Source organism: Urocitellus parryii, chromosome 6 (assembly GCF_045843805.1).
Source record: "Urocitellus parryii isolate mUroPar1 chromosome 6, mUroPar1.hap1, whole genome shotgun sequence".
In the NCBI taxonomy this organism is placed as follows: Eukaryota; Metazoa; Chordata; class Mammalia; order Rodentia; family Sciuridae; genus Urocitellus; species Urocitellus parryii.
In genome coordinates, this window is record NC_135536.1 from 87794542 (window position 1) to 87808262 (window position 13721).

Sequence of the window (13721 nt, forward strand, 5' to 3'; positions counted from 1 at the left end):
TGGAGCTAAGGTTTACTGTGTGATCTTGGCAAAGTGCCTATGCTCTCTGATCTGATAAACTTTTCATCAATTTCAAGATATTTCTGGCTCTTAATATCTCTCCAACCTGCAGGGCCAAGCTTGTCACCTTTATTTCCTCCCTTTCCTCTGAAAGATGACCAACATAGAGATGAGAGTTGTAGAGGCAGGAAGGGCATGACACCTAACCCAGCATGGGTTCTTGGACATAATCACTTATCTTTTCTGCCTGTTGGAAATGAATTAGATAATGTCCTTCTTAAGGTGGGCACAGTTCATAGCACATAGGAAATGTCCTCAGTATCGATCAACTGCTTCTGTCCTTATTCCTGTCTTGGTCCACCTTTCCATCTGGACCTGGGAAAAGCCTCAGAGGATAAGCCCCTTGACTTTGTGTATAATAGGAAGCAATGAGGACAGGAATATGTCAGGAGTTAGACTCAAGACCAAAAGTAGCAACAGCCCAGACCTCCTAGGTAAAGTGAAAGAGTTTCACTGAGAGATCTGGGCTTGGCTCCAAGGCACCGACTGTACAAGGACAGGGTGGAGAAGTGGCGGCTTAGCGAAAGCATGTGTGAATAAAACTGAGGGTTTTTGCTGTCAGCCAGCTCCATCTGAGTCAAATGACAAAGCTGCCAATAAAAGCAGACAGACTCCCAGGTTGCTGGATTGAAGTGAATACCAAGCTAGTGATTCTTCATCTTAATATCACTTCATAATCACCTGCAAAGCTCAGTAACACTGCTTATACCTTGCTGCTCCTGAACCCTCCAAACTGGGATTTGGAATGAGGGTGGGAAAAGGGAAAGAAGAATCCTTAGTCTGGATTTCTATAGATCTTCACCCCAGGTGCCAGGTGCAGCCAGCCCTCTAGAACCAAGGAAAACTCAGTCCCATTTTTGTTCTCAGCCTGCAGACCACACCTGAAAGTTCTGTTTAGGTTGCCTTACTTCAGTAAGCATATAAACTGGACATTTGATGGACAGCAGCCAGGATTCAGGATGTACATAACATTCTACTGGACCAGAGGAGTGAACCAGAGCATAGAAAGAAGACAAAGGTGGCCAGGAGATCACCTTCGGAGGATGAGACCTGTTCTCTGGGTCCCAAAGATTAGAATCTTAGGTGACTTAGGTTTCTCAAGGAACATCTTGAGACAGAGATTTGCTTGCAGGAAGTTTCTGGGGAAATGCTTTCAGAGAAAACACATCTGAGGTAGGGAAAGTTAGGGTTGAACAGAGGAAGAAATTGATCAAGCTTAAGGTCACGAACACAACACCTCCACAGGGAGCTACAGGGTTGGGATGACTCTTCAGAAATAGCTCCAACTAAGGAAAAGGGGCTGGACCTTTGAATGCCACATTGATCAGGCAGACTACCCCTAGCAAAGTTCATGAAGTCAGGCAAGGCAGTTCCCTTTGGCAGCTGAAGGAAATGCCCAGCAAGAGAGTCCTGGAAACTTGGGGGAAAGTTCCTTAGTTCTAAAGGCAGGACAAGTATCTATCTCTGCGCCCCTTTGCATAGCTTGGACCTATCAGTTCATAGAGTGAGTTTACTCTACCTGGAAATAGCTCCTCAAGAATGCTGATAGTCTTTCTCTGGGAAACTTAAGAATTAAGTGGAATGAACCATAGTGCGTACTGCTGCAGCCAGCTTTCATGTCATGATAGATATTCATCATTCCCTTTCTCTGTTATCCATTCTAGATTTTCTTGAAAGGTTTTTTTTGTTTGTTTGTTTGTTTGTTTGTTTGTTTTGTTTTTTTGTTTTATTTTTTGGTGCTGGGGATTGAACCTAGGGCCTTGGGCTTGCGAAACAAACACTCTACCAACTGAGCTATTCCCCCAGCCCTACATTTTCTTTACTTTCAACTAGTCCCTCTGCTGATCTAAGGGACTCACTTGGTAGGGCCACTTATCTCCTAATCCCCATGCCCTTTCAAACTATATTGCAGAATGTGTCCATTTTCCATCAAAATTGCACAAGTGTACATGGAGAGAGACCCCAGTGAACGCCCTGGGTGCCAAACATAGTCTTTCCTGACCCTATTATGGAATAGCAGCCCTGTCTCTTCCAAAGAACCAGGATCAATTACCCCCGTCAGGAAGTTTTTCCTTTTCTTGCCTGCTGGTCTCTTGGCACAAGGAGTCTGAGGAACAGAAAGCAGCCATACCTCAATTTTTTTTTAATTTGTTCTTTTTATATGTGACAGTAGAATGAATTTTAACATATCGTACATACATGGCATATAACTTACCAATTGTGTGGTTGTACATGATATGGAGTTACACTGGTTGTGTATTCACATATGAACATAGGAAAGTTATGTCCAATTCATTCTACTGTCTTTCCCATTCCCATCACCCCATGAGGTTCTTGTTGGGTGTGGTGGTGCATGTCTAAAAGCCATTTGGGAAGTTGAGACAAGAGGAATGCAAGTTTAAGCCTAGCCTGGACAACTTATCAGTTGTCTCAAAATAAATGTTAAAAAAAAAAAACAAAACTGAGGGTATAGCTCAGTGGTAGAGTGCCCTTGGGCTAAATCATCCCTAGTACTCCCTCCACACACACAGATTATTGCACCTGTGCTACTCATCCTTACTTGAACTGGTATATACTGTGGCTATGGTCTTTTCTTTTCTGTTCAAAGGTCACTCTATGGGGGCTTAAAGAGTGTTTGACTCACTGACATGGGATCTCACATAACAATGCATAAGACTAAGAATTTGGGGCTGGGCTGAAGCTCAGTGGCAAAGTGCTTGCCTAGCATGTGTGAGGCATTGGGTTCCATCCTTAGCACCACATAAAATAAACAAAATAAAGGCATGCTGTCCATCTGCACCTACAAAAAAAAAAAAAAAAAGACTAAGAGTCTTTATAGCAAAGAGTGGGTGTATGTATGATCAGGATCTTCAGGGCCTACTGTGTACTTGACCACCAGAAGCCACAGCTGAATGGAGCTGTAATAGAACAGCCTTTCAGGGGTACAGCTGAAGCAACTTTCAGAGATGATGTGATAACAGGCTCCAGGATGAAGTATGCATCCTAATTAATTATTATATGATGTTGTGTACCAACAGGTGGAATACTGAGGTCCAGGAAACCAGAGGTGGAAATAGAAAGGACTTCACTTACCATCACTGCCTGCGTTTCTATAGTTCCAGGCCCTCTGGGTTCAGAGAGTCTGATTCTCAGAAGGGAACACTTCCACCAGGGAGCAGAACAAGAACCTCATAGTCTGTGTGCTATTGTTTTAATTTTATAACATATACATTTTTATAAAAACATGTTATCTGTTAACAGGTAATGAGATTATCATTTTAAATGGATTAATATTTTACAAATTTCTCTCTTATTTTGAATATGGCAAGTATTGATAGGTATAATCCCCCTAAACAAAACTCATTGTAGACCTCAATTTTTGTTTGTTTTTTAGATGGGGTCTTGCTGGCTTGCTCAGGCTAGTCTCAAACTCCAGGGCTGATGTGATACTTCCATCTCAATCTCCCAAGTTGTCTGGGACCACAGAGGTGCAACTTCATGACTGGTTCTGGCGACCTCAATTTTTTTCTACCAAATGAAGACAAATAGTAACTACCTGATAAATTGCTTTGAGACCATGAAACAATTTTTTTAATTGTTGATGGACCTTTGTTTTATTCATTTATTCATATGTGGTGCCTCACACATGCTCTAACAATAGGCCACAACCCCAGCCCGAGACCTCAATTTTTAAGAGTGTAAAGTGATCCTAAAAGCAAAATGTTTGAGAAACCAGGTTATAGGTTGAGCAATACCATTACCAGCTGCCTATAGAGATTGCTCCAGAGATGCTAGTCATCTCCATACCTCTACTATTCAAGACCCCCCAATGCCACTCCAACTTGCTGCTCATTACAATAGCTATGTAAACATCCAGCTTCTATTATTTCATGGTCCTATCATTCCCACTGCTATCAGGAAGCCAGTTCTGGAAGGGCTTCTTACTGACCCACAGAGGACAGCCCAAGGAGCTGCTCAGTGATTCTGGTATCCCTCTCATAGTCATTCCTTGTTGCTTGATACCATAGTATTCACTGGGCTCTCCTGCAGGACTTAAGTGATTTCTCACTGTACACAGAATACCCACCATAGCATGACTGCTCTCTGAGCTTTCCAAGCTCCTCTTCTACCTTCTGTCATCATGTTTCTGGCATTTCCATGGCACTTTGGTAGGCCATTGCCTTTCTCCTGTCTCCAAGGACCCTTATCAGGGTAGTAAATCCTGCCTCACAGGAGTGTTCTCTCATAGCAGAAGAAAAGTCTCCCTAACCCAACTTAATGTTCAGCCCACACTCTACATCCTCTCCTGGCTCCCGCTACTCCATGTTAGCTACTTTAGGACAAGCCTTTTTCATTCCCAGCAGGACCTTGCACATTTCCAGTAGGGTTTTGTTATAATTTGGCTCTATTTATTAGTCTTAGAAATCAAGAGAAAAAGACAAATCCTTTGATGCTTAAGGGAAAGTTCCAGGGACAGTCTCAGCTATGAGCCATCAATAGCTGACACTGCTGGCAGCTGGGGGAATGAGTGTCTCCATGCTGAGGGTAACCTAGGTGGTGGTACCCCATAACATCCACTACAGAGACAAAGTTCAGCTGAGCTTATTAGACAGGGTAGAGCAAGGATCAAAAACCTAATGCCCTAGAATTAGAAAGACTTAAATTTTCTGTGATCTTGGATAAGTTCTGAGCCTTTTAGAAAGTTTCTTCTACCAAATGAAGACAAATAGTAACTACCTGATAAATTGCTATGAGACCATGAAACAAGGAATGCAGGTCTTGGTATAGTGCCTAGCACATTCTAAGGGATGGTTCTTGTTGCTGTTGTAATTGGTCAGAACTTTCCAAGTCCTGAAACAGTTGCCACAGGGAGCAGACAACAAGGTACACCATATAGATGGTCATTTAGCCAATTCTGGAGAGTGCTCTATGGGGATATTGTGGATAAGGCTATAGGGTCCGTGTGGGTAGTCACAAAAATGGCCTTTTGGACCCAGTCTGTCCCCAAGTTGCCTTGATTCTCTTGATTTGTGCCTACCCTTCATGGGGGAGAGGCACTTAGAGAAGCATATTCACTTTCAGTCCACTAGGGGGCCATTTAGTTGCCTGCAACAGGAATCCACTAATGGTTTCTTAATGGCTCAGGCACCAGGGAGATCAGGCTCAATTATATCTGAAAGCATTCTGAGTTCCAAGGGTAAAAGACACTATGTAAATCCAGATAATAAATAGGGCTTATTGATGACAGGTTAAAGAATCTGGCACTGTTTAGTTTGGAGAAGAATAGGGTAAGAGGAATTGAATAAGAGCTTCAAGTATATTATTCTTTAGTATAGTAGAGTTACATGCTGTTTTCTTACTCTGCTGGGAACCAAGCAAGAAAAATGAAGTTTAATTTGTACCAAAAATATGGTGAAGCAATATGAGTGTATTCCAGAAAGGGGATCGAAGGAAACTTTGTATTGACTGTTCCTGGAATCTTTAAAAATAATTCACCTTGGGATAGTTGTATGATCAGTTCTGCCAGGAAAGCCAGAGATCAGGGGGAAACAAGAGAGGACAACTTTCAGAGATAATTAATGGATTTTAACTTAGGAATTTTTAATTGCACAGGCTGCCTTCAAGACCACCTTAGGCTGACCTGAGAGCAGGTTGGGAAAGGAGTGGGTTATTTCCTCCCCATCAGCCCACAGAAGGCAATAAACACTTCTAGTTCCCATTGTCCTTGAAATTTCTTAGAAAGTAAAAAGAAAGGTTTTTCCTTGAAATAGCACCCAGCTGTCCATTGCTAGTGGTAGAACTACCCTCCATCAGCACTCACCAAGTGGCCCAGATAGAGGCTCAGTTCACCAGAACACTCAACTCTGGTAGCTGCTTGACTTCTGTGGGAGGAGGTGGTAGGGCAGTAATAATAGAGAGAAACTCAGGGGTCTGGAAGTCAAAGGTTCCTGGAGAGGATGGGAAGTGGGAAGGAAAGAGGGGACCCCACAAGGTCAGAAACCAGGTCAGACTCTCACTTGCAGGAGCTATAGTGAGGGTTCTCTACAGACCCCCTTCAGGACCACAGTCCTTTTTCACATACACACTCACACAGGCACAGCCTCCATCATATATTCAGATATCCAGGAGGCAGTCCATACAGCCAGTTCTGAGAACACAGGAAATAGGATTCAAGGAGGAGGGAACCTGAAATTCTAGAAAGTCTCATAGAGAGGGAACAAGGATGGGGAAGGAAAAGACACAAGCAGGTGGAAGGATAGAGGGAAGCACAAAGAAAGGGGCTAATGAGAGTCCCAACTTGGAGAAGGGTTGTCAGCACTCAAGGGGTCCAAAGAACAAGCACAACCCCCACTGCTTGGCCCCTGGCCTGGAGCCAGGGAAGACAAATCTCACATTGGAAGGGGACAAGGAAAAGGGAGGACAAACACCAAGGCTCTGAGGCCAAAAGAGGATTACGGAGGGGAAAACCTGGAAGCCACACTCCATCAGTTCAGTGAAGCCCCTTGGGTTCAAATCAAGTCTGGAAGTCTAAAACCCAAAAAGCAGGACTTGGGACTTGTAGTGAACTTCAAGACTAGGGTGGCAGGAGAATCTGGAAAACAAACTCAGTCCTGGAGGCCTGGGGAAGTCTGGGCAACTTGGCTTGAGGCATCTAAGAGGACAGGGAATTGGGAAGATGTCAATAGGATCCCCAAGCCCAGTCTGACCCTAGGAGAAGGAACGTGACCAGAGGTGGCCTCAGTGAACGCTCCAGGTTCCTTGGCTGCCTATCCCAGGCGTGAATCTTGCTCTTTAGGTGTGAAGGGGCCTGGGAAACCAGTTCGGAGATACGTGGAGCCATGCACCAGCCGAGAGCACGAAAGTGGTGTGACCCGCGAGTCGCAGGAATAGACTGAGGCCTGGGGTCCCGAAACCCGGGCCGCTATTCCACCTGTCACTTCGGAGCCTGGGGCGGAGCGGGGAGGTGCTAGAGTTGACAGTTCGGCACTCCGACCGCCCCTCCCCGCCCCTCTTCCAGTTCCTCACTCCGCCCCAAACAGCGTCGTTCCCCTTTTAAAGAGGCGCTACGGTCTTGGGTCCTCCCCGCACCAGCCCGCGCGGGGCGGCCGCGGCGTCGCTGCTTTAAGAACCAGCCTCCCTTAATTCTCTCTTAACTGGGCGTCCAGGCGGGGATCGTTGCGCCCGACCGCAGCCCGCCTCCCCGCGCAGCGTTTCCGGACCCCAGCGTCGCCCTTTTAAGAGGCAGCCCCCAGCAGCGCTCTCCCCCGCCCCCTGTTGCCGGCGCGCGAGGCGGGGGAGCCGGGTTGGAGCCGAGCGCGCTGTCCGCGCGGCCACTGGAGACCGGGCGGCTGGCGGCCGGGCAGGCGGCGGTGGCGGAGCGCGCGGCGGCGGCGGATGGGGACGCGGAGCCGTGCGGTTGTGGCGGCTGTGGCTGTGGCGGCGGCGGGGAAGCAGCTGACGGGCCGGCGGCGGCGGCGGCGCTGGCGGCGGTGACTGGCCCAGGCCCCGGCGGCGGCTGCAGCGACGCGGTGGCGGGCTGCGGGCGGACGGCGTGAGGAGCGGCGGCGGAGCGCGGAGCCGCCGGGAACCGAGGGCGCCGGGCCGCCCCCTGTCCAGTCCTCGCAGGCCGCCAGGCCCCCTCCAGCCGGGGCCGTGGAGCACCGGGGCAAAGGCCGGGGCCCCCCCATGAAGGAGCGCGACGCGGCCCCGGCCGAGCGGGGCAAGCCGGCCACCTACACCGGGGACAAGAAGGCGAAGATGGCGGCCAAGACCAACAAGAAGTGGGTCCGGCTCGCCACCGTGTTCGCCTACGTGCTCTCCGTGTCGCTGGCCGCCATCGTGCTCGCCGTCTACTACAGCCTCATCTGGCAGCCGGTGGGCGCCGGGACCTCGGGGGGAGCAGCCGGCCAGCCTCCGGGCGGCTCCAACGCCACCGGCCCGTCCGGGACTTCGGGGGCGGCGGCCACAGGGCCCAACAATACCAGGTCGTCCCGCCGCGAGGCGCCGCGCGACGCGCCCCCGCTGCAGGCGGCGCGGCTCGCACCCCCGGACCCCACTGCTGACAGCCCCCTGGCCCGGCCGCTCGAGCGGCCGCGGGGGCCTGACGAGGATGAGGAGGAGTCTGCAGCAGCGGCCGGGAGTCGTTGAACCTCTCAGCGCCGGGGACGGTGGGGAACCATCCTCCCCAAGCCCAGAGGCTGGACTTTGCAGCAGGTCAGGGCGGGGAGCCCTCGGGAGTGACCCCTACGGAAGCGAACGCCCCCCTTCATCCAGATGATCTCCTGCTCGCCTCGGGAATGGGTGGCCCGCAGCCAATGGACCACGATTCGCCGATTCGCCGGGACTCGGGGTTTGATCTTCCCAGGACCCCGTGCTGCGCCAGGGCCCTGAGCCATAAGGGGGATGGGGGGAGGGTGGGGAGATCCTAGTACTGAACCCTTCTGCGCCGCTAGCTCTGGTGTATCCTACATGCAGGGTTACTCGGGCTTCCCCACACCCCTAGAAGGAGGGAGCTGTAGGGGCTCTTTTTTGATAAGCCGAAGCTCTCAAAAGGGAAGAGGGCACCAAAAGTAGTGGAGCTCAGGTACGTCAACCTAGTTGCAGTGGCCAGACATGCATTTAATTTATAGATCCCTGTACATAGTTGTTGACATATGCACTAGAAACTATAATCACATAGAATTCTATGTATCCTCCCACACCCTGGGTAGCTACTGACTGATGGGGTCCTGCAAGGGCTATTTGCTGGCCCCCAAAGTGCACCTAGCCAGAAAGGCACAAACAGCTTTTTTCATCACCCACTCTTTCCCTGTTGCCCTCCTATTTCAGAAAGATAGGTTTATGGCGTTCTTACACAAGAGTATAATCATTCTTAGACCGTTGACATGACAAAAAAACCTTAGAAGTGGAAGCAGTTTAGGGAGGGTGAAGAATGTACTGATCCCCTCCTCTTCCCACCCTAGTGCCCCCACCAAAGTGGCTTCCTGTTGCAGCTCTGAGTATCTGGATGTGTGCCAGAGACAATGGAAGGGAAAGAGCAGTGCCATTGTGCTTTAATCCTGAACTTCCCCTCCCCTTCTTTTTGAAAGAACAAGTTGTTGTAAGTAGAATGTCAGGAGTTTTATTTAATTATTTATTTTTTTCCCTGCTCCTCAAGATCTTGTCTTGTTCACCTTTGCCTTCCCTCTTTCCTGAGCAACAGAGCTGCTCCACAGTTGAGACAAAATCTTGTAAAACCAGAGCTTTGATCATGTTCTCTGGTTTTGAGTTAGACTGCAGAATCAGAAAGGTAGGCTTCAAACTCAGGATTGTGCTTACTTACTGTGTTTAAGGATTGTGTTTTGATAGCCAGCTAAAAGACCAGCTATGGGAAGGTTGAATTAGTTTACCTTTCCTGATAAGCCCCATTTAAATGCAGCCTATAATTTTATAGAGGAGGTGACAAACATCCAGAGAAATGACACATGTATAGCTCTGGGGCAGCAAGAATTATACTTCCTCAATTTGGATTCCATTTCCTTCTGCCACTTGCTTTTAGGCAATTGAGTGTGGGTAGTGACAAGATATCAGACCCCTTAGCATTTCCTTTTTGGGAAATGAGGCACTTTAGAAAAGAAAACTTATCCACCTGAGTCCTGAAACAGTTTGTCTTTCCATTTTTCTGGCCTACCCTCTAGTTAGCGTTTATCCAAGTTTACAGGACAATAGCCTTGCTTTAAGCCATGTCCTGTTGTGGGCAAGAAAATAGCAACTGAGCTGTTGCAGCCTACTGGCAGGCTGGTAACTCCCTGCTGGTAACAGCCTGGGCTTAGAGGAGGTTTCTTAGCAGCCAACTAAGACTTCAGTCATTAGGAAGCCTATGAGGCTTTTTTAAATTTTTGGTGAGAGACTGGGGTAAGAAACATAAAATGCCACTTTATAACTTCAATAATAGCCTGTAATTTATATTTACTGTGTGAATTTTTAGTCCTATATTTTAATAATTTGTAAATTGATCTCTTATTCCCAAGAACCTTTTGGACTCTCAGAAGAACATCTGGAGTCTAGTCCCCTGTCCCCCTAACCCTGCTTTCTGGACTGTTTAAATTCACTTTGGGATGGATCAGAGAGTCCAGTGAGACCACTCGTGGGTCCAGCTGGCCTCCTGACTCTTTAAAGCCTTCACTGGAATTGGGACATTTGCTCCAGCCCTAGCTGTGAACATGACCAGAGACGTTATTTATAATTCAGCCATTCAAAATATACCTGTACTCAAAAAGTCCTGTATATTTTTTAAAAGTTTTATTTTTCAGGTGAACAAAAATACATTCTAAGAACTCTGCCTAAGCCTGTGTAAATCGATCATTTTTCTTATCGACTTTGTGGGAAAGAGTGGAGGTGATCTGAGATGTGGCAGATGAGTGGTGATAAATAGGTTTAGGAGAAAAAAAGCAATTGTCTTGCTGTGCTCAATGCCCAATGGCTTGACCGAATTGATTCATGAAGGGTGGCAGAATCCATCTTAGTCAAGAAGCAATCATGGGGTCAGAAGAACAGTGGTATCTAGCTCAACCACCTTTTGTTAACCTTAAAAAGGATGAAAAGATTTTGCTTTAAAAGGACTCTGAGCTGATGCCTATCTGACAAAGCTAAAGGACCAGTAAGCATGGATATTAAAATTTATTGCAAACATTTTTTTGGACACAGTACTGAGATGAGGATAAGCTGCCTGATGGCATCACTGTTCTCACTGGTAAACCTCTAGCTCCTAGGTAACTCAGGCAGGAAGTGTTAACACTAGGAAAGACAAACTGATGCTGCTTCACTACTTGGTCAGAGCTTTGTCTACCGCTGAGCCCAGTGGCTGAGAGGTATAGGTTGCTTCAAAGGTAAGATTTTCCTCCCCTTAAAAGCAAACAAAAAAGACATGTGGGTGAAAAGCACAAATATAAGGGATTAGTTATGCTGCAAAATACATGGTAAGCAATTGAGCTCAGCTCATTATTAGACAATGCTACCCGGTACAAATCCGGAGTGAGAAGCCAGTGTTGGTGGGGCCCCCTGAGGCCTGTACTTCACCAGAGCTGTTGGGGGTAGCCACTGTGCTTTTACATCACCTTGTAGTCTGCAGGGAGGCATGGAAAAAGTCCGCCCTTCCTTTATTTCCCTCTTCAGCCTACACAATGGCTTTCTGTGAGAGGGCTTGGTAAGGCAGAGCAGAAGGGGAGTGAAAGAGTTTCCAGGCTCTTTTGAATCAGCCCCTCCTTTCTGCAGATGGTGACATGTGGTTTCTGCAGCTGCACATGGCTTCACACATTGGGCACAGAGAGAGCAGTAGGTACAGCAGGAGTCTACTGACAGATTAGGACAGGGCCTGGTTGGCTGGGAGCAGTGGTCAGAACAGCTTTTGCTTTGCAAGAGTTAGAAATGAGCTATAAAATCGTTCATTAGGTTTTAAGCCAAGGAAAGATCTGTGCAAACGGGGTTATTTTCCTTCTATTCCTTTGCACTAGTGCTACTAGGACCATTTCTAGGTATTTGCTTATATGTGCATTTATTGCCTGGCAGCCTAAATTTGAAAGAAGAGAGAATTCTTTTTTGAAAAGGAAGTTCTAGAAGGTATAGGGTCAAAGAACCCTTTGGGCTGATCTTGTGAGAGTACCTTTTTTTCCTCTATCAATATTCAGGTGCAAAAAAGTGTTTCTCTGAAGTGTTAAGTATAAGAAATATTTGTTTTCCTAGTAGCTGAAGATTTCTACATGGTATGAGACCATGGTTTTGAAAGATTTTTTGTCTACCTTGTTTTTCAGTTTTCACTGGGGAATTCTAAGATAGTGTATTTTTTAGTTGAGTATTTATATCCTGTTTTGAAATGCTGAATGCAGAGCATCTACTTGTTCCTACATGTTTCTTTAAGGAGAACTAAAAGGTCAGGTCCCAAGTTTTAGGGCTACCACAGCTATTTAAAAGGGTAATTTGTCCTCCCCTTCCTGTCTACAGAGAATGGAGATATTTCTGGAATTGCAATTCAGAAACAAAGAAACAAAAGGGCCACAGTTGAACTTTTTTTTTTTCCTCCTCCCTTGGTGGAGGAAGGGACTATAATGGCTTTGCTCGTTTATTATCACTAGTACTTAGTTCCAAGCACAAAACAGTAGCTACTCAGAGTTTATTGAACACCTGGTTGATCACTGTGTTGGATGGTATTGGCCCTAATGTCATTGTGGCATCCCTGGCATAATCCACTTGGGTATGTGTAACCAACCACAGCCCTGGTGCAAGAGGACCCCTGCAAATTTTAGCCTCGCTGACCTCTCTGGCCTCAGTTTATTTCCAAGTCAATGGACTCAGGCTTGGGTTTCCTATACTATCCTGGTGCCAGAAGTCTACTGTTATATTCTATGTGGTGCTTAATGGACACAATATAGGCTATGTGACCTATTCATTGTTTTCTCTGTCCCAGTCCTAATGATGAGTTCTAAAAATAGCTGCTTTGTTAACAGTTTTTTGTTTGTTTGTTTGGGGTCACATCTGTTTCACTATATAGCCTGTGGTTTAAGGTTGCCAGAAAGCCTATGTTGTGCTTTTTGTTCCCTCCAGTAGTTAATTAAACAGAAACTTCCCTTTGCCACATACCCAGACTCTACAAGGCTGTCCATTCTCTGTCAGAAATAGTCCTGGCTCCATGTGGTACACTGTGCATGTGAACCCCTCTGGTCAGTGAGGAACACTCTACCCAAGCCAGATTTCCTATGCCTCATTCAGCTCTAAAAATGTTGGTTAAGCTACAAGATGGGTGAAGAAAATTACCATACAGTTTATAATCATGTTCACAAGTGTCTTCCCTTGCTAAACTGCCCTGTTTTCTTAATTTAACTAATCTGTTTTTGCAATAGTTTTCAGTTAAATAACAATAAGATTCCAACTAATATCTTAAGAGATATTTTTCATAAACCACTATTATCAAAACAAGAACTATTTATTTGTTTATACATTTGCCAAGTGAGCCACAAGAGTCCTGAAAAGAAAAAAAAAAAAAAAAACTTGGTTCAATAAAAGCAATCGTGTTAATCACCAAGGATTTCCTTTTAAATTTACCTTTCTCTGCTCCCTCAATGTTCACATTGATTAGTTAATGTCTCTCTGACTTGTGACCTGGAGGCCACCAGCCCTCTAAGCTCACTGCTGGTGTCCTGAGCAGTGTTTAGTCAGAGTAGCCAATCTTTTGAGCAGGCAGCTCATGGCATCACTAGGACCTGAGTGGGGAAGCAGTGTGTTCTTGGATGGGACCCCTGAACTGCAAGATAGGAAACCTGGGGACTCAACAGTGGCATTTGTCAAGACCCCTTGACTTCTCTTTTCTGCCAGCCAAAGGGAACCTCATGAGAGCAAAAGGAAGTCAGAAATGTAAAAGGGCTTTGACATTTTGGAATAAAAAAATAGTGTATACACATGATGTAATAGTTTTCAAAGGAATGTCTGGCCTTCTGGGTAAAATTGATGCATGGAAATAAATATGAAGGGGTATGTAGTAAACATGACACCAGTGCTGAGACCAACAACATCACCTGAGAACTTGGTAGAACTATGACACCTCAGGTCCTATCCCAGACCAACTGAATGAGCAACTCAGGAAGTAGATCCCAGCCTTCTGGTGTTTTGGATTTTATTTGTTTGTTTTG

General features: G+C 46.5%; 1 protein-coding gene across 1 annotated transcript; it reads left to right on the forward strand.

Annotated features, from left to right (window-relative positions):
- Positions 1-7588: 7588 nt before the first annotated feature.
- On the forward strand, positions 7589-13057 carry Inafm2 (InaF motif containing 2). The gene has a single exon (XM_026391976.2). The coding sequence runs from the start codon at positions 7747-7749 to the stop codon at positions 8206-8208; it is 462 nt and encodes a 153-aa protein (XP_026247761.1). The 5' UTR covers positions 7589-7746; the 3' UTR covers positions 8209-13057.
- Positions 13058-13721: the final 664 nt, after the last annotated feature.

Excerpts from the sequence above, each read along its gene's own strand:
- Inafm2 (XM_026391976.2), top strand. The coding sequence starts at position 7,747 with ATGAAGGAGCGCGACGCGGCCCCGGCCGAGCGGGGCAAGCCGGCCACC.